The 26,335-nt window shown below is 38.9% G+C and overlaps 1 protein-coding gene across 1 annotated transcript in view; it reads right to left on the bottom strand.

Moving 5' to 3' along the window:
• Window positions 1–23,475, bottom strand: part of rxfp1 (relaxin family peptide receptor 1) — a 33,615-nt gene extending 10,140 nt beyond the window's left edge. The window contains exons 1-4 of the mRNA XM_079480389.1: window positions 23,213–23,475; window positions 21,318–21,467; window positions 10,701–10,784; window positions 2,395–2,500 (exon numbers count right to left, since the gene is read on the bottom strand). Of these exons, the coding sequence (XP_079336515.1) occupies window positions 2,395–2,500; window positions 10,701–10,784; window positions 21,318–21,467; window positions 23,213–23,255 (383 nt within the window). The 5' untranslated portion in view covers window positions 23,256–23,475. The remainder of the gene's footprint in view (window positions 1–2,394; window positions 2,501–10,700; window positions 10,785–21,317; window positions 21,468–23,212) is intronic.
• Between the last annotated feature and the right edge of the window lie 2,860 nt (window positions 23,476–26,335).

The raw sequence follows: 26,335 nt of genomic DNA, 5'->3' as shown, positions 1-26,335 counted from the left end.
TAGTGTGCTTATGTTTTCTTTTATGAAGGATTAAACAGCCATCCCACGCAGCAACACAAATCCCATCTGAGATATAGTTCAAAATCTTTATTTATTTTGGAATATATATTATATAAAATTATTGTTTTTAATACAATCTTTGAAGTAGGCCATTGAACAATAAAGGCCACACATATTTTTTATATACTTTCAAAATAGCTCGTTCTTTGACACTGGACATACTGTATCTGGATTAGATGTCTGTATTTAGTCATGTGAATTCAGGAAGACACACGGTCTGAAAGGGAACGTCTGACATCACTAAAACAAAAGTAACATTGCTCAATAACAGGAGACGGTTAAAAAGCAGTGATTTTCATAGAGAGATGACACGCTGTCTCTCTACCTCAAATCAGAGGGTGAAATTGCATTTATTCACATCACATCTTGCTTAATTGTACAAAGGTAGATTTCACTTTTTGACAGAGAAGACTTGAATAGGTGCATGAGCGCATTTGCACACAACGTTTGTATACTTCAAAATACCCCCGAGGATAGTGGGGGTCCCGAGTCGCTGGCACTGTTATTTTGGGGGTTGCGGGCTGAAATGTTTGGTAACCGCTGGTCTAGACACTGCTTTTTTCTCTCAATCCTACAGCAATGGCCTGGGGGAAAGTGATCTGGGGGAGCATATTCGTATAATATTTTATTTTAATCGATTGAACCATCAAATTAGGAGGTACAAAATGGTACAAAATTATTAACTTTTTAGGTATTTATTTACAAAGAAAATATAGAAAATGAACAGAAAAAAGCTCACAGGACACTGACTGTGTATACAGCCCCGAATTGGTTTTATCTTACTGTGTATTTAAATTTAACACCTGACACCTATTTAACCTCATCCAACTTTCTATCGAAGTTATCTGATATTATCCAGATGAATTTTTCCTGATACAGACGAACTCTGAATTCTTGTCATATTTTATTATCATATTCTAAACAGTGAATAAACTGTGATAATGTGCGAAATGCTATCGGTGTCTGAATACATTTTGGTTTGACTGAATTTACAAACTGAAACAAATATTATATGCTTAGAAAAAAGCCCACAGGAAAAAAAGAATCCACTGACTACAATTTTATTAGTTATTAATTTGTTAAACGTTTCTAAGTAGTCAATGATCTTCATGTGTTGTATGTAATTGTTGTATGTATGTTTTCACTGAAATCACTCAAAATGCATACAAACTATTGACTTTAGTGCATCAATGTATCACACACAAACATAGGCCGCACTCGAGGGCGGTCTTCCATCCCCAGATCCATCGCCTCCGTCGATTTGACCCGCCAGCCTGACAATCGGGTCTGTATACGGCGCCACCATGGCAGCAGGATCAGATGGCTGCTTGTCGGAACTGTATTACTTATCCCTGTTGCAAGTCTTGTCTATGGTGTATTGTGTACATGTTTTTCTCCTCACCTTCCCCATGTTATGCTTTATCTTCTTCTAAAAATACATTTCGTTGCACTGTACTTGTATGTGTGTAATGACAATAAATTGAATCCAATCCAATCCAATCAATATATTGTAAAAGCCAGGAACCTCAGAGTCATACTTGACTTGTACTTCAGCTCAGCTGTTCTTCAGTGATCACATTGCAAAGACAACGCGATCACGCCGATATGCCTTATTCAACATTAGAAAGTTTAGACCCTATCTCACTGAGCATGCGGCACAACTCCTTATCCAGGCCCTGGCAATCTCAAGGTTGGACTACTGCAATGCTCTCCTTGCTGGTCTTTCTGCAAAGTCTATCAAACCACTCCATCATTTTTCATCTCTCTCCACTGGCTACCGGTTGAAGTCGCTGATACTTGCCTACAGGACTATCACTGGATCAGCACCGGCATACTTTCACACCTTCCTACACCCCATGAAGAACCCTGCATTTTATGAAATATAGAAATTGATCCTAAATATTGTGCAACCAATTTTCTGACAAATAAGGCCACCAACCAATAGAATTGATGTTCCAGCATTTTATAATGAATATGTTATGCTTTGATTATAATTCTAAGTTTAAGATTATAAGTGTTTACTATGGGGGCCGCAAAATGATGCACTCTACACAAAGGGGACCCTACAACCAAAAAGTTTGAGAACCACTGGTATAGAGAATATATGGGTAGTCTGCTACATAAGAGTCTTGTACATTACTGATTACTTGAAATCGTGCCTTTTTATATTGTATTTTCCAATTGGAAGCAATCATACCTTTGTTTGTCTTAATGGCTTTCAGGTCATACTTTCTTTTATTTTTGTCTATTATATATTTACATGAGAGTTAGGAAACGGCAGAAAATGAAGATTGTACAGCGATATGAAAAAAGCTGTTTTTTTTTAAAACTCACATCATGGTGACATTAACTGATACAGTGGGTACGTCTTTGAAGTGTGCACCATCACAGTCGAGCTCCAGATCTCTGCACTGGCAGTCAGCTGGGACGGTCCCAATCACTGGGTGATAGAATAGAAAGGATAGAGAGAGGAAAATGAAGATAAGGACAGAGAGAGGGATGGAGATAGGAAAGGGAAAGACATCGCAGATAAAAGCTCTTTAGATGCACTACTTCATGTGTTCTGCATTTGATCTTTAAAGTTGTGATATTTGTTAATATGTAAATAGTCAAGCTGAACAAATAACCCCTATAATCCTTCTGCACAGTGCTTTAAGCAGACTAGTGTTTTGGAAGTTCCACAAAGATTTCCCTAATCACATGCATTTGATCTCAATTTATCCTTATAGCTAAAATAATATTTTTACACTTAAAATACTTTGCAATTAAAACCGTTAAACAAGTGTTTAAAACACCCATCAGTAGGGTCCAAAATTCCTCATGTTTGCATTTAAGAGAGAGCTCACATATAAAATTCTTCAGACCTGCAAACACAGAAGAGGTGAAAAAGATGACAGCCATACAACAGGGGTGGGGGGGGGGGGTCGTATTGTCATTTTCTTTTGTCATTGTTTTTTAAATGCACCACATGACACCTATGAAGTAGCAGCTGATCACGTGACAATAATTTTGAGCTACAGGAAAATGTTAAAAATATGGATTTTGTTTGGATTTGAGATCTTCACATTCTTGAGATTAAACATATAAAATGATCTTCATTTGTCCAGGTTTTCTGAGAGGCGCACCTTCCGAAGTCTTTCATAATACAAACTGGTCCATCGGAAACAAAGTGCTTGTGTGTCTGAGGTTTTGAAACATGCAGGATTGAGCATATAAAGCGCAGGACTGATGTTAAGAGAGTTTTTAAGAGAAATAAACTGCAGGACCTGATTGATGTGAGCTATAAAATTTTCTTTTTATTTGGAACTTTCATAAAACAGAAAGGGGAAAAAACTGATACAAGCAATACAAAAGTAATCCCCGCGGCTTCTGGAGATATATTCATGTTTTATGAAGCAGTTGATCGGTCTACAAAATAATGATTAAATATCATCTGTAAACTACAGCTTCTGGGACTGAAATTTCGCACGGAAATCAATCGCACCCAAGTACCTTACACACTTAGAAGGGCAGAACCCTAGAAGGGAAAATTCAAAAGGGAGACTGGCAACTGTCTCTCATAACTTAGTCGTTCTGATCACATGGGTGAACTGAATAATAAATATCAACACCATTTTTTCTTCGACAGCCACTTTGCGTTCGTTAACATGACGTTTAGAACGGTGATTCTGGTTGGTCCAAGGACCAAAAAAAGACAATGCTGTTAGTTGTAATCTTGATTCTTGTTGGCCCAAGGACCAATAAAAGATGATGCCGAGTCTGGTTGGCCCAAGGACCAATAAAAGACGATGCTGTTAGTTGTAATCTTGATTCTGGTTGGCCCAAGGACCAATAAAAGATGATGCCGAGTCTGGTTGGCCCAAGGACCAATAAAAGACGATGCTGTTAGTTGTAATCTTGATTCTTGTTGGCCCAAGGACCAATAAAAGATGATGCCGAGTCTGGTTGGCCCAAGGACCAATAAAAGACGATGCTGTTAGTTGTAATCTTGATTCTGGTTGGCCCAAGGACCAATAAAAGATGATGCCGAGTCTGGTTGGCCCAAGGACCAATAAAAGACGATGCTGTTAGTTGTAATCTTGATTCTGGTTGGCCCAAGGACCAATAAAAGACAATGCTGTTAGCTGTAATCTTGATTCTGGTTGGCCAAACTAATACAGGTGCTGTACCAAAGATGCTTTCGAATATCGTACTTCAAAATATATCTTCTTTTGTGTTCTGCAGAAGTATAATGACTAAATGTAAATGTAAGTAGAAAGTCATATACAGGTTCGGAATGACTAAATGTAAGTAGAAAGTCATATACAGGTTTGGAAATGGTGAGTAAACAATGAAAGAATCTTAGTTTTTGGGTGACCCGTGTCATTGAGATGGGTTAGGGTTAGGGATCTACTGATCCGACCAAAAGCAGTTGGAGAAAATGTGTAAAGAAAAATCTATATTTTTGCAGCTCAAGTGGCCCGGACACAATTTACCTCGAACTCTGTCAACAAATCAGTGCAATTGGATGTTTTCAGCACTTGGATAATTCAACGCACCCTGCCACCCAGAGCGAATGACTGGTCCCAAATCCAGGGAATGCAAATGCTTCTGACACCTCTGACAGGTCATCTGTGGTCCAACATGACTCTCTAACAGGCTCTCTGTCGAACATTAAGGCTAAAAGTGCGCCTTTATTAAACTTTATTAACCTTTATAAAAAAAGACAGGGAATTTTGAGAAATTAATAATCTTGAGCCATCCTGGTATCTATACCCAGGGGGAAAATGACAAGCAATCTACGCAGGGATGGTGGAGAAATAATAAGGTAAAGCCTTTAGAAAAGCTCATATTGCATTCTAAACACTTCTATGGGATTTTCAAAGCAATCTTTGGTAATGAGGGAGTGAATTCAACAAGCCATCAGTCTCAAAACAGAGACTGGATTTAAATTTGTTATCCAGACCGTTTTAGACTGGGTTGCTTAGGTCTGCTTGTACCTCATTAATTGACTATTGTCCATGTGTTTGGAGTGCATGTAGGGCATTTGTACTTTTCCATTTCATCACATCTACTATAATGAAACTGCCTCAGCCCTTTTGCTATGTAAATGTCTTGAGCTCACTGGAAGAAAATATTAGCGCGCAGTGAAGTGTGAAAGCAGTAATGCTTATAGAGTAAATATTTTGTGATTTATAAGGTCCTACTTTGGTTTAAGGAGTGACCAACAACAAGTTTGCGTACATAGACGGTGTAAAAAAACTTTCATTTTCTAATTATAGGCAGTTATTATTATCTTACTTCTTGACTGACTCTCAAATGATTAGTTCGGCGATTCATCTCTCTAATCCCCTCTTTTCTATCAGCTCTCTCTGATCTGATTGGTCAGATGGTCTAGTCTGCTGTGATTGGTCTACCATAAGACCGCAGTCGTAAATGGAACGTAGGCGGGGAATACATGGAGTGACGCAAATCTGACCCGGAACTGAAATTGGAACGGCAGACGACTCGTTCGCGTGATTCAGAGTCGACTCCTTTTTCCCCAAACCAATAACTTTGTTATTTGTTCACTTTCGGCTTTACAACTTGGCATACTGCTTACATTCAAACACAGAAACATTACATATGGCATGAAATGTCATTTTAAGGACATTGTAATGGTTACTCTTTAATATTCTGTTGACTTTATTCCAAAAACTTAATATTTATTAATTACATTACAAAGTATTATCACATTATTTATTTTTGTCACGGAACGGGATGGACAGAAGCCAAGTGCAAGCAGGAAACAGTTAACAAAATATTTATTTAAAGTAAAAACACTAAACAAAACGCTGGTCAAAACCCAGAACTTTAGGTTTAGCTCACACGTCATATTGTCTACTGAGAAATTCATAAAATATTTCATTTATTGCACACATTTGATTTATAATCATATTGCTATGCTTTTTCTAATGCTTATTTAGAAGCCACTATATTCTTAGTCAGTCAGATGTGATTACACTTTTGAACTAATAGGTACATAAAATAATAGATATTATAAATTATTCTGTCAAAATTAAACAAAACTGACGTTTGATTAAAGGTCCAGTGCATCATTATAGCAGCATCTAGCGGTGAGGTTGTAAATTGTAGCCAACGGATCACTTCACCCCTCCCTTTCAAAGCAATACACTTCTTTCACTTTTTTGACGAAGGAGATTTTCGCATTGTGTAGAGCAGTTTGTCTGTTAAGAGCGCCTGTAGAAACAAAATGGCGTATGTAAGGGAACCTGCGGTGTATGTGGATCTAAATAGCTCATTCTAAGGTAATAAAAACATTACGCTTCATTATGTAAGGTTATAATACTCCTCTAAATACGTAGTTATGCATATTATTTTGTATCACTGTAAATAGATCCTCCTACACACTGGACCTTTAAAGCTATGTCATGAATAATATTGAGCAATGATGCACCGGGTCTTTAAACACCCAGCAGCAGCTGCTTCTGAACATGTTTGATCAATACTTCATATCTCCTCAAAGTTTGTGATTACTTGAATAAAGCACATAACCCCCTCAAGATATGAAAGCGTCTAGTAATCTTCTCTTTCATTTCCTGCCCGATTCTCAGTGTAATAAAAGTTTGAAACAAAAGTCATTGATGAAAGATGAAAAACAACCTGCATGTCATTTGACCCTTTTTGTGGAAAAATTGAAAAAGACTTTTTCATGCGTTTTGTTAAATGTGGTTCCCTATCGATACTTCACTCGTACTGCGTAGCAGGACGCTATGGGGAAAACTCCTTTTTCTCCGATGACTGAAGCAATTCAAAAGCGCAGTGAAACTGCACGGTGATTGGTTGGAAAAAAGCAGAGCTTTAAACCAATCCTAGCGGAGCTGCCGGACCAATGGCGATGGCACCCGCCAAAATGGGCGGGGCTTATGGCTATATAAGCAGACACATCGCCGTAGGGTCTTCAGATCTCTTCTCCTTCAGCGACGACTCGTCTTCGCTTCCCGAGACTGACTGCTTCGCCGTCGAGAGAGCACCTGCAGCGGATTCGACCTCCTGCTCAGCGCCTTCGCTTCAGCGGCTTCGTCAGCGGCTTCGCTCCGGCGGATTCTGTGGGCGGCTTCGCGAGCGAACGGTTCTCGCTGTTCAGCACGGTCTTTTCCCTGCCGCTATCCGGCGACGCTGAAAGAGCATATTTTCACACACTTTCTTTTCAGAGAGTGTTAGAGCAAATTTCCTGCGGCATTCACGTGCAGTTTTCACTGCGCTACAATGCCGCGCCGTACCTGTCGCTCGTGTGGGGTTTTCCTACACGCCGCTGACGGGCACGAGGAGTGCGTCTCATGTCTGGGTCTCTCCTACGCAAAGGACGCGCTCAAAGAGACGGAATGCTCTCACTGCGAGAGTATGAGTCTCTCCTCTCTGCGCTCGCGGATAGCTTTCTTTTTTAGAGAGCGACTCCGCCCCTCCCCCCCCGCCTCTGCGCGCACAGGACACTGTGCGAGCGAAGCAGCGGGGTAGAGGAGCAAAGCGCTCGGGGAAGCGCGAGCTCACGCCGGCTCGCCGTGCCTCGCCTTCCCCGCAGAGAGATGTTTCCCCGGTCTGTTTCACCCGAACAGATCAGCGTCCACTGGCGGCCGCCTGTGACATGATCTCGTTCGGTGGAAACGAACCGGAGGATGACGACGCCATGTCGTTAGCGGCTTCAGACGGGGAGGAGTTAGCGGGTTCGTTGGATGACCCCGCCCCCTCGCCGTCTCCAGAACCCGGCAGACACGCCCCCAGTGCGGACTCCGAGCTCTTCCGGGTCCTCACGAAGGTCTCCCCCAGAGGAACCCACTCGCAGCCGCCTGGACGAGTGGTTCTTGTCGGTTCAGCGAATCTGGCAAATCTTCGGCAAGGCGGAAGTCGACCTTTTTGCCTCAGAAGACAATACTCATTGCCCGACGTACTTCTCGAAGGGCAAGGACGCCTTGGCCCAACCGGCTCCTCTATGCTTTTCCCCCGATCGCGCTCTTGCAGCAGACGATCAGGAGAATCAGGGATCAAGCGCACCGAGTGCTATTGGTAGCCCCTCTGTGGACGAACCAGCAGCCCCTCTGTGGACGAACCAGCCTTGGGTCGCGGATCTCTCCCAGCTGCTAGTAGCAGCCCCGTGGCCCATTCCCCTGAGGCGGGACCTCCTCTCTCAGGCAGGGAACACGATATGGCACCCCCAGCCAGAGCTGTGGGCTCTGCACCTTTGGCCTCTCGACGGGAGCCTACGGACCTCCCAGAGAGCGTACTGAACACCATATCACAGGCTAGAGCCCCGTCCACTAGACGTCTCTACGCCCTCAAATGGTCTGTCTTTGCCTCCTGGTGTGCAACACGTGGCGCTGACCCAGTGTCCTGTGACATATCGCTGATACTGTCATTCTTACAAGAGTTGTTGGATAACGGCCGTGCCCCTTCCACACTCAAAGTCTATGTGGCGGCTATTTCAGCCTCACATGCCCTCATCGGAGGACAAGGAGTGGGCAAGAACGATCTTATCGTTCGTTTCCTGAAGGGCTCCAGGCGGCTACACCCCCCTTGCCCTCTTACAGTTCCCACTTGGGATCTGCCCACGGTCCTGAGGGCTCTAAAGGGTCCTCCCTTTGAGCCTCTGCTATCTACGGACCTCCGTTCATTAACACTCAAGACCGCTCTGCTTCTCGCTTTAGCATCGGTGAAGCGTGTGGGGGACCTACAGGCTCTCTCTGTGAGCCCATCCCGTCTGGAATTTGGGCCGAACGACGCCAGAGTCGTCCTCAAACCAAGGCATGGCTATGTACCTAAGGTGCTCTCTACTCCGTTCAGAGCACAGGTCATTTCGCTCTCTGCTCTCCCCTCCTCCGAGCGGGACCCAGAGCTTAGTCTGCTCTGCCCAGTCAGAGCATTAAAAATATACATTGAGCGCTCCGCCCTATTCAGACGGTCGGAACAGCTCTTTGTGTGCTTCGGCGACCGCACCAAAGGGTCCTCGGTCTCGAAACATAGACAATCGAAGTGGATAGTTGAGGCTATATCGCTGGCTTACTCTTCCTTGGGCCTTCAATGTCCCACGAGAGTTAGAGCCCATTCCACTAGAGGCGTTGCCTCTTCCTGGGCATGGTATAGCGGTGTCTCTATAAAAGATATCTGTGCGGCGGCCTGCTGGGCTTCGCCGTCCACTTTTACAAGATTTTACAATCTGGACGTTCCGGCCCTTCAGGCCCGGGTCCTTTCTACTTGAATTAGGTCGCTGAGCCATGGCTATAGCCACGCCAGCACTTAATTACTTTGGGACGATAACCGGTCTAGGCCACCTTCTAGCTTGGCCTTCGCCGCTTTCAGGGTTTCCCTGCTTTACCCTGTCTCCGAGCCAAGTTTTCCCCATAGCGTCCTGCTACGCAGTACTCGTTCCCGTATCTCAGGGAACCGAGGTTACGTAAGTAACCGAGTACGTTAGTGGTGTCCCAGCAATGTACAGACCGTTAACTGGGTCATCTTCAGGAAAGTAAATGATGACAGAATTTTCATTTTAGGGTGAACTATCCCTTTAAAATGTACTCCATTCATGTATGTCATATTTTTCGGAATGTAATACCTCAGATTTATGTTTTGAGAAACAACTTTTTTAACAAATCTAGACTTTGTTAATCTACACTAAATATTTGAATAAATTTGAATAAAAGCACTGCTAAATCAATAAATCTAAAGTAAATGTACTGTAAATGTAAATCCAGGCGGCACCGAGAGCCATTACAAGGAAAATGATTCTTGTAAAAATGTTAGTTTTGCCAGTTAGGATAATATTCAAAAGAGAGGCTTGGTTGATAAAAACTTGCTGCTTGAAAAATAAAAAATGTGGTCGATACGAGCAAATTCAAGATGAAAGTTAAGACTGTCCATCAACTGTCAATTTTTTAATTTAGATGATGAAAATCAAATGAGTTCAAACCTCACAGCATCGTGTTTGTAACTCAGTTGCTCTTCACATTTAGTTTAATTTTAGATGATGCTTCTTAATTGCTCATTTGTTAAATCAAGTGTGTAAAATGGCGCAATACAGTACTGCTAAATATATGACACAGCATGCTCTGCTCTCAAACAGTTCATTAACAAACCAATGAAAGAGTCAATGAAAGTGAATAAAGTTATGTTCAGGGAACAAAAAAATCAGCCTCCAAAAGCATGTGCACACTAGCACATGAGCATCCAAGGCTCTTTTATTTGGATAGATGTGTCTCCTAAATGAACGTAACAACCAGAACTTAGCATCTATCCGTGACCAGACACTTTAATCAGTGTTCAGACACTTGGCATATCGCTCCCATTTTCTCTTCAGACATTTTAGTTTGATATTTTAATGAAGGTTATCACAGTTATAATGTCCGAATGATAAGAAATCTTGTGTCTTATTCTTTCCATCCTTCATTCTAATTGACCATCATCCCCATTGTTATATCCCCATTTAAAAATGTTTGTTGCAGAACAGAAAAGGGACATTTTTGACATTGTGCATTGATTCCTGGGACCACAGCCAAGAAAATTACCACACAGCAAACATACAAATTACGCATAATGCCCCTTTGGGTGCAAATTCTTATAAATGTGGCTTAGCTTAAGCTTCTGAAATGTTAAAATCACAGCATACTCACAGCAGGCGTTTGACTTGGCCCCAAGGTTATTGCTGGGGATGCCAAAATAGTTATCAAAGAGATGTGGCCATCCGTTATTGTCCCCTGCAAGAAAAACAAGGAGAATAGTTGAGTAATGGATTATCAAATCAAACTAAACACTTTTTTTGCTAAAAACTTCATAAGCAAATATTTCATACAGACTGTAACCAAAACCAGCCCTTTGCTGTGTCACAAGAGCTCACATGTGCAAGAAAATAGGTCAATACCAGAATGAAACATGTAGAGATTAAAAAAAATTGTGCTTTCTGCATTTTTCAGCAATATCATCTTGACTCTGGTTTCCAACTTCAAAAGTCACGGAGGAAATGCAGCAGTCACCCTGCCAATAGGTGTGACTTCCGTCTTCCGTGTCATTTCCTGTTTCCCAACATCTAACATCTCAAACAAATGAATCTCAACCTTCCAGCCTTCTCCATCTGCGGTCTTAACAATGCAAGAGAAAAGTTGTTATCATAAACCATCGGAACCGTGTCACCTCACAGCTTTTCTGACACAAGAGCATCATTAAAACAAGCTGCGCCCACATGCTGTTTGTCACTGTGGACAGAGGCTTAAAATATCTGTAATGTAGAAGATAATCTGGTGAAAGGTTCCGTCATGCTGTGATCAAAATGCCATACATGTTCAGAGTCTGAATGAAGCAGCCACTTAGAAACACCAGATTGAGAATAATCCGGTTGAGCATCACAAATGATCAACATAGAAAGACGCTGATCTGCCAACACCTTTCAACCCTGCCACAACCACATGGACATGTCCGTTCACATATAACACATTTAGCACTGTGCGGAAATAATAAAAAAGGATAGGGCTGGGCTTCACTGTAATCGTTTGATTTCCCAGTAGTGATATATAGCAACATTTTGCTGGAAAATATAGAATGGAAACAACATGCTTCATAATATTCATGAACAAGTACATAATAAGAATAGATGTTACAATAACTATGGCTTGTTAAAGGATTAGTTCACCTTGAAAATGAAAATTCTGTATGACTTTTTTTTTCTTCCACGGAAAACAATAGAATATATTTTGAAGAATGTTGTTCGGAAGAAAGAAAGTCATACAGGTTTGAAATGAAAAGAGGGTGAGTAAATGATGAGAGCATTTTCATTCCGAAGGTGAACCACTCCTTTAAATTAGATTATTTACAATTATACGATATAATCTTTATATCTTGCTATCTTTTGATCATATTGAGTCAATTTGAATTTGAGGCCTTTCCTCCACAATGAGATGGCTTTTTTCATCAACGAAAATGGAGCTTTTTGAAAACATAACATTTGAAAACGTAACTTAAAAGTGGATACATTTTAAAACGCTGTTTTCACATTGAAGTTTTGGACGAGGAAAAAGGGTTTTAAAAATGATGACGCGTTTTTCGTCATGCGACGCTGTTGTTTTGGCTGCTTTCCAGTTTGATAGCATTAATGTCAGTTCATGCATACTTAAGATCATGCGATAAGAACGAAACGCTGTCAGAAATGACAGAGTGTCTTACATTTTACACGTGCATGTTTGAACAGCACATGCTCGTGTTGCAGCACACGACATACTGTCAGTGACTAAGACATTCAATAATTAAATAAGTTTTGACAATCACAATAAACTTGTTTTTATGACATTCCTGCATCCCAAACACAGCTTCAACTAATAGAATTGGGTGTGTTAGATTGAAAGTTTGCGTGCAAATAATCAAACATTGGCAATAGTTGATTGTATTGGGTGCACAGGGGGACCCCAAATAAAATTCTGCTTAGGGCCCCGTAAAGGCTTGGGCCGGCCCTGTCTATGGCTCAAATCTGTTAATGTGATTGGTTGCAGGGTAATGATGTAGCAAACAAAGGCCATTTCAAAATGCATTTTCAAACTGTCTTTGGTTTCTGGTGAGTTTGCAGACTTTGCACATGGATTATCAAAAAGCATATTTAAAAAACACCACATAGACATTCAAACACCATTAAAATGATTTTCACCACAGGGTGACTTTAAAAGTAAATAAGTCTGGCAAAAAACTGACATATTCAGTGACCGTCTTCTATTCTGTTTTCAGTGTTGGCAAACAAATGATAAAAATGCTAAGTTAAACTTGATGACACATGACACGATTGCCATTGTACACGTTGACTCACTGCTTAACATGGCAACAACATCCTTCATAATATTCATGAATAAATGAATAAAATTTCCGATGAGCTAGGTAGTACAACTACGGCCAGTTAAATTGAAGTAATCCTTTACAATAACAAAAGCAGAGATAAACACCCAAATGAATCTTTTAAGCGCTGTCTCTACTCAGTCTCAAATCTAAATTGATTCAATATGAACAAGACGAAAAGTGATTTGCATGTGGTCCTCGATGACAGACAGGACTGTCAATGTTGCACTCGAGCTTTTCACTTCAGTGAAGGTTAAATATGTGGAACGTTTTCTGGGGTCATTAAAACATATTTAAAACGACATTATAAGCAGAAAGGAAATGATTTCTATTGGGCTAAAACATTGAACTCATTATCTATCAATTTTCTATGGTGTTTCTTCTGTGTCATGGAGGCAATTGATTATGCGTGGATGAAATGCAAATGTTAATTAAACATCTAAGCCGTGCTACAAAGAGCACAGACAATTTCAGAAGTAAATAAACTCTCCTTTCAATGTGAGGCACCTTTTTTTACCAAGAGACAGAAAAAAACAGAAAAATTATACCTGAAAAATACAAATACAATAGAATACTGTAGATCCATGTGTAAATTGAAATTCGAAATGGTTATACTGTTTACAGCTGTGTCGAAATTCATTCATTTACACTATATGTGGCAACTGGAAACACTGGAACTGAAACCTTCATTTTACATGCAAAATGTAAGTAGATCATAACATGGTGTCGAGATTGTATGTAAGACAAAAACAAATTAGATGGAATGTGAATAAAGCTTTATTTGAGATATTTTAGATAACTCGCATATTGGATATATCAATCTAAATTGTCAAATGCTCTCTATTATGCATCCATGACATTTTTTAGGGGTATTTTCTTTGGTACCGTAGATTCAATCTAGGTGTTTCTCGCGGGTATATTTATCATTGTGAACTGAAATGTCAAAATGACTTCCTTCATAAACTCTAATGGAAAAGAATTGGATATTGCTTCCTGTCACACATCCGACAATGAAGGCATCTGACAACCCAAAAAAATAAATGACTTCACTTTCCGACAATTTACAAAAGAAATAACCAAAACAATCACAAGCTCTATTCATATGTTCTCGTTGCCAGTATGAAAAGAGGTACATACAGAAATGGCACAAATTATTAGCATAAGGAAAGCAAATAGCTTTTTTTTCTTGAATCTCAATAATATCAAAGTTAATTAATGTTTTTATTTAGCCATCAATTAATTAAACCCTAAACTAATCTGCTGTGATTCATGGTTTATTATGTATGTCCTGAAAAACAAACCAGTATGGTTAATGATTTTATTTATACTCCTCTCAACAGAATTGAAGGGTGACTTTTATGTAAATTATTTCATTTTGAGAACAAATTTATTTATGCGACTATACTATCACTTGAAGAAAACATTCTAACAAAGCCCTACACATTAGATGCGTGAACAGCATTGCAGTTCTTTTTGGGACAGCCTAAGCTACCATCGACGGGATAATCAGGCTATTTTGTCCCAGAAGCCCTGAAATAAGTCATTTTTCTCTTTTAGCCTTATAATCTCATTATGTGCTTAGAAAGCATAAGAAAAGACCGTCCTTATTACCACTGCTTTCATGAGAAACCCAAAATAATACATTACTTTTACTGATTTACAGACATGTTCATTTGAAAAAAAAGACTTCCAAAACAGAGTGCACTGAACAAAGTGGGATTGATATGCGATATTGTCAACATTTACAAGCATATTATCAAGTTCAGGTGTTTTATGAATTGAATATAGTATTTTATGCTATGCTGCCAAATACAGACATTAACACATCAACACTATCCTTGTTTGCAGGACAAATATGAAGTACTGGTAGTTATTGAGTAGGGCACTGCATTCTGGGTCTTTGACTCACTCAAAGCTTAAAGTTATATGTCATGGACGGTGTAGTAATCTTTTAAAGTACAGTCCAAATCAAACAAAGAAAGGCATTAGATATATAGTACTGTAATGTTTACTAATGTTGTTTTCCAGGATTCTTGAGAAAAGAAATATTTAATGTTGCCAAAGGTTTCATTAAAAATAAAGAATTTTAGAATGCAGATTAAAATTGTGCTGCTTTTACTTTTTAACATGCAGTTCATGCAGTTGTTATAAACGTTGCTAACTAGCTATTTTCATTTTACGATTTTTAAAGTCTTTACAAATACATGTTATAGTATGTCACTATACATCCGCAGAAAAAACTATGGGACCGTTTCAAAATGAGTTCCAGTTTTCTGAATTTACTATTAGGTGTGTGTTTAGGTAAAATGATCCTTTTTGTTTCGTTGTGTAAACACAATAACAATATTTCACCCAAATTTCAAATACAAATATTGTTTCTATTTGCATTTGTATGCAGGAAATGAAAACTGGAGAAAATAACAGAAAAGATGCTCTGGTTTTTTTCAGACCTCAAATAGTGCAGACATGTTCATATTCACTTTTAGGCATTACAACACATGTATTTTGGACATTTGGTACATGCTGTCAGTCTTTCACATTGCTGTTGGATGGCTTTATGTCATATTTGAAATGGTCTATTCATTTTATCCGCAGCTGTATATATTTACATTGTCTCTTGGAAATGATCTATGCCCAGAATATGATTCATCAATTCGAGTGATCAACTTGAAGATTAAGCAATGAAACTCAAGATGAGCTTCTTCATTCAGGTTATGATCTCATTGACATTTTTTATTGTCAACAGATCGTGCTCCTCTTTTGTGACCATTTCATCCATCTTAATATAAATGATAGAGGTCACAGTGCATTCGTTTTCATAAGAAGATGAGGCATATCTGCCTTGGGAGAGAGATACTGATGACAAATGATAACGGTGTTAAGCGCTGGCTTCACATGAAAGCAAACACTTCTACATAAGCACAGATGACCTTTCTTACAGATGCCGGACACAATTACACCTAACTGGTGTGATGCATTATCACAGAGCTCCCGTGGTGCACCTCACAATGTACTTGACGGAACCAAAAAATATATAAAACCACATTACCATAGCTTTCAATCCATGACAATGGCAATATACAGATCGCATTGAATTCCAAAGAATCATTTCTATCAGCTTCGGATGAGAATTTTTCCCACAGGAAAGAAAGACAGCGAAGGAGATCTATTTAATATCTCAGTAGACCGAAATGAGAGTCATCTCAAATATCTCCTATTGGGTTTCAGATGAGATCACTCTACAAAAATAGACCTTGTTGGTCAGAACAAAAATACTAAAATATTTTGAGTTCAACACTTCAGTTTATTCATAACTTGAAATCTGTGAAGCATCTCTGGTAGATTGTGAACTTGCTAACAACTATTTATGATTTTAAATGCGTTTTTACTTTTTGAGTGCCACACGTTTGAGTGAAAGGGACAAAAGGTTAGCTCTGAATGAACAAAAAAGACCCAGAGGAATAGTTTTGCATTCAACTTAGACTTTCATTCCACACACTCATCAACTATTAAATGATGGGAGGATGATGGGCCCATTAGTCACAAGAGAGAAAATCAGAGGCTCTATCAGGACCCATTTCAAACAAATACATCGCCCTTCTTTTCTGCTTTAAATGTTTGATGGGTTTCTGTGTTTGATAGGTTTCATTTTGGGGCCAGCGGATGGGAAGTGAGAACCATGAAATGGTCGCTTTATAGAAGATGGAATGTCTAAGATAACTATAATTAATGTGCTTGTGAAATCCTTCGCACAGGCTCGCTTCCACATACTGAGGTTCACAGTGACAAATGACGACAGCGGATATTCTCGTATGTGCATTATGCACAGATACAGTCTGTTCAATTCTTTATTGAGCTACAGTTCAGTGTTCAGTCATACCGCTGCCAGAAAATTCTGCCATTATTTACCAACCCTCATGTCATTCCAAATGTGTAATCTGTTGCTCCTGAATTTCCCCTTGAAACCTTGTGACCACCAAACTCAAAGCTATTAAAAAACAGCAGTAACACAAACATCTGCAACTCCAGAAGAACCACTTCTCCCCCAGTTTACATTTAACCTTACTCGAACTAACTGAAGAGGCACACATTTCATCTTTAAGAAATATAAATGAACTCTAAAACACCCAAGAAACCAACAACACTATGTGATAAATAAACACTGTATGTGATAAACACTGTAAGTGATAAACATTTTGGATAACTCTCAGATAAATGGCAAACTAAACATTCTGAACTTGCATAATCGAATTCTGCTCCTGAATGTAAACAAGGTTATTTATTATATTTTGCCGTACCGAGTGGAGCTACCATTACCATTTTTATCTTCAACAGAATTACTTTTCATCACATTGACATCAAAACTAATAATGAAAGTGTGGAAATAAATGCATTCCCGATGCATTTCGGGGGTTTTGCTGAAAATATATTAATAAACTTTAGACACAGACACCAAAAACAGGTAGAAAAGCATTATAGCAGTCAATCCAAATATGCAAACTGTACCCAAGTTTTTCTATGAGCAATTTCAATTCTCACTCGTGTATATTCAACAAATAAGAATATTTGTATAATATAATAATTTAATTAGTACAATAAAGAGACCACTCCAAAATTATTTTCAGTTTTTCTAAATGTACTATTTATAGGTACAGAAAAACTTAAAGAACTGCAGATCTCAAAGCATAGCAGTAAAGACACACAACTTTTTCTTTCATTCTGAAGTTCACTCCGCACTCCGACGCCGTGGATTGAAGAACGCGCAAAAAACACAAAGTACAGACGGGGCGTAGCCAAAGCCTGCCGCTGTTTGTTTCGAGGAGAGAGGGCCCAGCTAAGGAGAGGGCCCATTGTCGAAATGGTGTTGCACATATTTAGATCAAAATTTCTGACTGTTTTGAGGGTCAGCACTTGGGGGGCCGCCACTGGCCATCCGTGCATGCGCTTGTGTTGCAGATATGATCGCAGCGCAGGCAGCACATACCACAAAAGTGCGTTGTCCCATAGAATTTTCCTTATACCTTTTCTTTGATATAGCAACATTCAATAATCAGAACTGTGATGCAAAGTCTTGGGAGTTATTTCAGATTAACAGTATTAAAGAGGGAGACTCACACCTTACAACAACAAATTCCCAGTCTAATCTCCAGCTAACAAAACAATCACATGGTTCAAAACAACTCATACAACAGCTACACAAAGGAAGTTTAGAAAAGAGACCCCACATAAATCAGCATTGATGCAAAAGAAAAAATTCATTTTGAGATCAAAACAACCGATGATAATATTAAACAGACCGGACCACCACCGTAATGGATTGTCTACAGTCAAATCAAAGCTTTGTGCCATTACCACAGACGGACCTTCTGTTTCTGAGAGGCTCAGATTTTACAATCTGACAAAGCTCTCGAGGTTCAAAGCGTTCATGGCAAAAATGACAAATATCTTTCTTTGTAGCATCACCCAGAGTAAAAACCTGTCTTTCATCCAATGAGAGCGAACGAGAGAGAGAATGAAATTGACTGCGGCTGGGCCCGCGTCTCGATTCAGGGTTCAATTGTTTATCCCAAACTTTATTATCTATAAAATCTCAAAGCCACTTTTTCTTTCCTTTTTTAAAACACTGTATGATCTTTCAGGAACTCAAATTTCTGCTTATCGTTTAGGTCACCCCGGCTTTTCATCTACGTTTTAAAGGAACAGTCTAAATCTCAACGTGCCGTGCATCCTCTTCACAACGTTAGATATGACAAGTGAAATGTGATAAGAAATGTGGAAGTGAATCTCATACGCCGTAATACCAATCTCAGGGATTTGGAATAGCATTAGATGTTGCTGAAGGATATCAACGCTCCTGTCTATCTTGTTCTGCTTGGCTCAACACACAGGGCTAAATAAATGTCTTAAGATATTATGTGCATTGTGACATTTCCATCCGCTCTGACCTTTCACAGTCTGGTGCTGACACAGGGCCTTGAATCTTCACCGTGTTCGACATCGTACAAAGGCCGTGAGAGTGAGCAAGACAAGGTTAAACACGGTGATCACTGCTGAAGGGGACAAATGTTGACACTCTAGAGCTTGATACAGTTGTGGTGATGGATGCTGTGAGACAGTTGCCAAATGGTTTGTCATGCAACATTTCTGACATGAACAACATTATCAGAACCACCCAAATCACCTCGAGGGCCATTATAATTTGACGTGACACAGCTTGAGCAAATAATTACAGCACGATTGATGGGAAATTTCCGCTCAGTTACGCTGTGTCTCAACAGCATTGTGCTTTTCTCTGGTCATTGGAAAGTAATTATTAAAAACCTCTTCATTACCGTTAGTTGTCTTAAAGCACACACACCTTTGAGACTATTAGAGGATTATATGGTGGAGAATTTTTTTTTCATTTTTGGTAGTGCTGTCAATGAATAAAAAAGATCACGATTAATTGCACATCACATTAGTGTTTTTCAATATACTTTTACGTTCTAATAATTTCAATAATTGATATATTAATTATAGCCATTTAACATTGAAGTATAGAATAACTGAGGTCTCATGTCTAACAGGGAGGAAATATACAGAAATGGAATCAAGTTCTCAAATACTTTACAGCCTTTAATGCTAAATTATAAAATCAATACAGAATTAAAGCTACAAAACACATTGAATTTCTCAGTTCTTTGACAAACATTAATGATGTGAGTCACGGCAGCAGGTTTAAGACCCCCGTACACATTTTCACAACTCTATGCATTCATCTAGGTTTTGATTTAACACGTTGAAATCTGTGCTTATGAAAATGCCAGACAAACAAGGCTTTCTGACATAATCTTGTGTGGTTTTGTTCATTAAAGCACGAAAGAGAACTTAATACTGCACTGTCTGACAGAGATTCACTGACGCAGCCTTTAGCCTGTGACTGTATACACCAGACGGAAGCGTTATACATGAATAAGAGCTTGATTATAATGTAACGGTACACAAAGGATGAATTGTGTTAAATATTTGAACACGTTAATCTGAAGAAAATGAATTGCACGCGTTAACTTTGACAGCCTTGATTTTTGGTTATTTAAGCCACAAATGCATTTCATTGGTATTTGTCCAGGGAGATCCTATTGGCATGTAGTGTGTGCATTCATTTTTTTCTTTGATATTGTATGCTTCAATGTCTATTTAAACAATGTAATGAATGGATGGAACTGAAATTGGACAGATATGAGGATAGCACTGCAGGTGAGCAAGTTTGATCAAATCAGACAGAATCCCATAGCAGGAAGAAAAAAACACTTTTTAATGGCCAATTTTCTTAAACATTAAGTAAATTAAGCTTGGAGTTCAATAAAGTTATTTTAATAGTATTAATAAAACCCAAGGCATTTGCACTATTTACATATCATCTTTCCGACACCGTATGCCCCAGAAATTGATTTTTTTTAAATGTTTAAATACTTTGCTGACAAACACTTTTGCAAAACCCAGAGACAAACATAAAGGATGGCTAATAGTACTGAATATGCAGTCAAAACTGTTTCGATTAGTCAAAGAAGAAAATGGGTGCATATGTGTTTGTTTTAAACATTTAATCCATTTTATAGGATGAATTATTATTATTAAAAATGTATGACTACCAATTAAATGTTGTATTAACCTCAACAGAATTGTAAAACATTTCTAAAGGTGTACATTTTGGATGCTGTCAGTGTCTAACCAAGCATAACAGTGCACATATTCTGGAACCACACGTCTCCAAAAAGATGAATGGGATGATCAATGAAATATGGCAACAATTTATAGAGCCGAGTGGGTATTATGGACGGAAAGCGAAGCTAATGTAATGTGATTGAATATGATCATTAGTCAGCAGTGGAAGTTAGTGAACTCATGTGCACCTTACAGGAAGAGAATTCAAGAAAAAAGAGAGGTGAACTGGAACAGAGCAAAAGAGAGACAGAAATCCAGCAGGAAGGAACAAAGGATGCGGAAATCAAAAGGGAGATTTTAGATAGACGAGCGACAGTGTGAAATATGGCGATATCAACAGGAAGCAAAGAAAGGATCAAGAAACACATATGCAGCGGTACAATACACATCTGTGCTGTAGGACTACTGCAGAAAGAGGTCAAGAATTGTGAGCAATTTAAATGCCACAGCACAATACATACTGTACCATACAACAGTGCTCATTTGATAGATTTAAATGATAAGTACAATGTAAATGTGCAGTTTGGCAATCATTATTGAGAATATAAACCCTGGAGCAAGACATGGAGCAGATGGGTCTTATGTCACTTCGAGGGGTTTCGTACATGAATAAATATGTGGAAATTAAATATTTTAATTATTTTACAACGGACCAATCAGAATCAAGTATTCAAGCTGTGGAATAAGGTAAAAATCAAAGCAGGGAAACTAACCACAATTCTCCTCATCTGCCTGATTCTCACAGTCATCCACACCGTTGCAGTGTAGCAGCTGAGGAAGGCAGGTACTGAGGTTTCCACAGGGGAAGTAGCCCAGCGGGCAGTGTGCCCGGTCCTCTGATACATTAAACCTAGTCAACACCACTGCAAGAGACAGAAGGACACAAGAAAACAAAGAATTTCAGCTTTATAGAGTCAGTCTCAGGTGCTGTCTCTTTTATTTCATGTGTTTGACAAACTGTGCTGTTTAATTCCTTTCAAATTATAACTACTGCTTGTATACTTATATATATATATATACTGTTCCTCTGCCTTTTTAATTCAGTATTTTTTCTTCAATTATTAAATGCTTAAAATAAATGTATTGTACTATATTATAAAGCGTTTTCCAAAAAATTTTTATTACAGGATGTACCAATTAAACAGATGAATGGTAGGTTTCTACAGGTTAAACACAAGTCCAACATCTCTCTTCATAAGAGCATTAGTCATGATGTCAGACTTAGTTCAGGCATAATGGAAAGAATTATATTCTCTGAGAACTGCCTTTCTTTATGAATGAAATAACTGTGCGTCATCCTATGGCAACCTATAAATCCATGAACAAACAGCCCAACATTGGTAGTATTGTGTGTCATTGTGAAGAATTGCCTTATGTAGCTAAAAACTGAGAGCAGACAGCAGGGGAAATTCATCACTGTGTTTTCACGTGGAAAAAAGCAGCAAAGGTTTAGACTGAGTTTAGATATTAGCCAAATGAAATGGATGGTGGACGTTGTGTAGCGAGACATCAAAGATTATAGATTAAAGTAAAAAAAATTCGAAACAATCTGAATTTCATTCTCTATTTGTGATAAATCACTAAAACCCAAACTGTATTGCTTGCAGGATCTTGTTTTGCCAGATAATAATCATTAAGCTCTTTGACAATTAAATATATTTTATATCTTATGAATGGAGAGGAGTCCAATATATGCATGCAATGTACACAATGAAAACAGTTTTTGTACATTTTAAACCGTAAAGAACCGAGACGGTCTAACACGAAATGTGTCACTGTAATAAACACAATTTTACAAATGTTTGGAAGAGGGATTATTATAATCAGATCAGATTAAAACATTGAAAGAGATAAACAGGTTATATTATAAATGATACAGACTGTCTTCTTTGAAGTGGGCAAACGCAACCCCTACCTAATGCTGTTTCACATATTTAGACTACGAACTAAACTTATATATGCATGAATGCAGCTCTTTCATCAAACAGAAGAATACTATGTTTTGGTATTTATAAATACATGGAATATAAGACATAGAAAACCGAGATTTAAAAGCAGCCTATTCTCACGCTTTTACAGATTTAAACTTTATTCAGATATAACAAAACACACAATCTCGCCCTGACGGAATGGGGCATTGCAGCTGCGTTAATAAGCGCGGAATGATGCCGCCTATGTAGGGAGGTCAGGTCACTAGGATTTCAGGCACAACCTCAAAGTGCTCTTAATATTCCCAATTCGGAGAAACTGTAGCACCCGTTGCACTACGTCACGAGAGATAATACCGTCATCCTAACCTAAACCTAACTACAGACCACTTAGTGATAAATGGCTGCACCAGATCCGCAAAAAACGAATTAATAATCAATAAACCTATTCAACATGGTCATTGTTCGCCATTCTGTTAAAACAACAATTTAAACACTTAAAGGACTCACGACACTACACTTTCTGAAAAATATAAATGTATAAATCGCACTTATCCGTCAGAAATGTATAAGTGTTAACAGTGAAATCAGTATAGACATTCTACGTATTAAGAGTACAGTTCAATGTATTGTGAATAACCTAAACAATCTAAAACTTAAAGAGGTGAAAATGAACTCACTCGACACCCCGCACATCAGGATGCTGGCGATGTGAACTTGCATGGCAACGGCGATTGAGACTGTGATATTTTGATGCAAATGGAGGTATCCGACAACAGTTCAAATCTCTTTGCCGTTTTGCACGAGCTGCGCAATTCCTTGTTGCAAGAAAAGTGAAAAGAAAGTTGACCGAGTTTTTGGACATGAATTGCAAGAAGTCTAATCGCATCCAGATCAACAGTGCGACGCGAGGCGGCGGTGCGCTATGTTCTCCGGCGAGCGTGCGGATTATGGAGCGCACAGCTGCTCAAATAGTGATAGCGCGCACACATGCCCAGATACCTGGGGGAGGGACTACATGAACCACAGCTCTTGAAAATCAAAGATGAAAAGTGTATGGGATGATGCTTTATTCCTGGGCTGGTAACTGAAAGTTGTACGGTCAGAAGGGAACTCTGGCTATAAAAAAGAAAAGATGTGCATATTGCAAGTCGATTTAACTGATGCAATTTACAGTACATTCATCAGGCACTCAAGATTTGTCACCTGGCCGGTGTAGACGACCTTTCCGCAGGCCAATTGTTATGACTCATTCCAATGTCTCTCTCTGCTCTGTACACCCACATCTACATGACATTTCCATGATCACAGTACAGTGACACAACACCCAGGCTGGAGAAACATCATGGCCGTTTGCCCTCATGCTATCACCGAAGTCTGACCTTCACACTGTAAGCTCTGGGTCACTGACTCAGTGGGGAAACTGTCCTCTTAATATGCCACAGTGGCAGATGGTGTATGCTGGTAAAAGAGATTCTTGAGAAGTTACCAAAATTAAGGCAGCATGATGAATTGATATTGTTGAGAATATATTCTATAATCATCAATTTGCAGATTTACTAGTCTAATCAACAGGCTTTGGTAAATGGAGTCCAACAGCCATAATAGTCTCATGACCTTTTTTTATAATGTATCCTGGCATTTCTTCTTTATCTTTTCTGAATGAAGTTTTTTTCTGTCGGAAAGCAGATGAAAAAAACAATTGCTTGCAGATTTCAGTGCACATGCAACAAAATTGGATGTGTCCTTTCTGCCAGAACCGTTGCCCATCAGTAGCATTATGATGACCATCCTATAGTAATGGAAATATTGATCTTTAAAGTTTTAAGAGGACCTTTAGGGAACAAATTCTTATCAATCTTGGTTCTCATCCTTTTTGTTTTAAATTGCATGGTCCTAGTTGACATTTGAAAAAAAAGTCTGAATGCACCATGATTCAGGGTGGTAACTCAATAAATTAATCAAAAGTCCAAGGATGGATGAATAAATCTTACAGACTGCTGACAATCCCCATACACACACCTTCTCAAATGAACATGAAAAAACATATATGAAAAAACTGTAACTACGTAGCAAAATCAATTTATTAGAACAAATATTGTATATAAACCCAAGTATATCCTGAAGCCATTCCGGTATGACTTTCTTTCATCTGCACAACACAAAAGAAGATATTTTGAAGAATGCTAATTATCAAACAACATTGGCCAGCATTGACACAAAACCACTGAATCTCTCAGACTAGCCTGAGGCCATGTTTATTGTTAAGCTCTGCTATAGGGAGGAGCACTTTAAAGCCACTCTTGTATATCCATGCAGATTGTGAATGATGGATTACCCATGGTTACTTCAATATTATGAAAAATATATCATATAATGGTTTTAGATATGTGCCAAATTGTATCATACCTTTATAAACGGCTGGGTTAAATGCATTATTACATTTCTGTAGACTCTCTCGTGTGTAAATTAGCTTCGTTTTTCATTCTTTCAAGTAACGGTGCAGTAACTAGGCAGAGGGCGGAACCACTTGAAAAATGAGTTTATAAAGTAAACAAAACAAAGAACAAAACGATGGCACAAAACTCAGGTAAAGAAGCAAACTCGGGTAACACCGCAAAACAATGACCGACAAGTAACAGGTGAAACAAAAGGGCACATACAGACAGAACAAATGAGGTTTACAAGCAGACAAGAAACACCTGGGTAGACAATCACAAAGAACCAATAGAAAACAGAACTACACAGGTAAAAACACCTTCCTTCCTTCCTTCCTTCCTTCCTTCCTTCATCCCTTCCTCCCTTTCTTCCTTTCTTCCTTCCTTCCTTCCTTCCTTCCTTCCTTCCTTCTCAGAGATTCAGGAAACAGATGATGGAAGTGACATCTGAGACGGAGACTAATCCATTCTGATCACGAATCAATTCTAACTGTGTCACATTTTTTATTTTCTGATGGTTTGTTTCAAAGCTTTCCAAATGTTCCACACTAACATTAACAGCTTTTGTCTAAAGCAATAACCCACATCTGGATGCAACTGTAACTACACTGCATTTCCAATAAAGCCTGTTTCAGTTATACAAAGAGAACTCCTCTAATTGAAACATGTTTTATTCATCTCCTGCTAATGACTCATAGATCTGCCAGAAATCCATCAAAAACGAATGGGAAGGGAGAAAAGAAACAGATGGCTGGGTGCCGAGATCACCTGCTACACCTGGGATATGGGACGTATTGTCATGGGAAGAATGTTCATGTCACTACTTTCTCTTTCGCTAAGCAACCAGGGCTAATAGAATAGAAATTGATGTTATGGCACTCATTTTTATGTGAGAATGATCTTTTCAGAAACAAATCTTGTTCAAAATTGCATTTTAAGTATGTGTCTGTGTGATGTTTGAATTTTATTTGCATATACAGAAATCGTGATGAAGTTCTGCCTTCAAATATAAGTATTTTCAAGATTTGCTGCTCTGGAGAATCTTTCATTTGCATTTGTAAGAATTTAAATAAGGTCAGTATCAAACAGCAGTCGAACAAAGAGAACGAAAGAGAGAGAGAAAGGGGTTAAACGGAAAAGGTGAAACGGCCAGATGTGTTGTGTACATGTGATGTGTCAAACTACAGTTAGCTAATACCTGAAGAATTTGCATCCCTTCATGAAAACAGCAGTTACTCGACTCGAGCACGATTATAAAGAATATGCTTTCTTTGCTCAAAGGACCTTAGTTCTGCATCCAAGTTTTATTGAGCCAATCATTTGAGCCGTAATTAAATGACATGTGATGCATCCCTGTAAGGAACA

The sequence above is a fragment of the Barbatula barbatula genome, assembly GCF_947034865.1.
Source record: "Barbatula barbatula genome assembly, chromosome: 18".
Taxonomy (NCBI): domain Eukaryota; kingdom Metazoa; phylum Chordata; class Actinopteri; order Cypriniformes; family Nemacheilidae; genus Barbatula; species Barbatula barbatula.
Note: the sequence above shows the minus strand (reverse complement) of the source record. Positions and strands in the feature narration are given on the sequence as shown.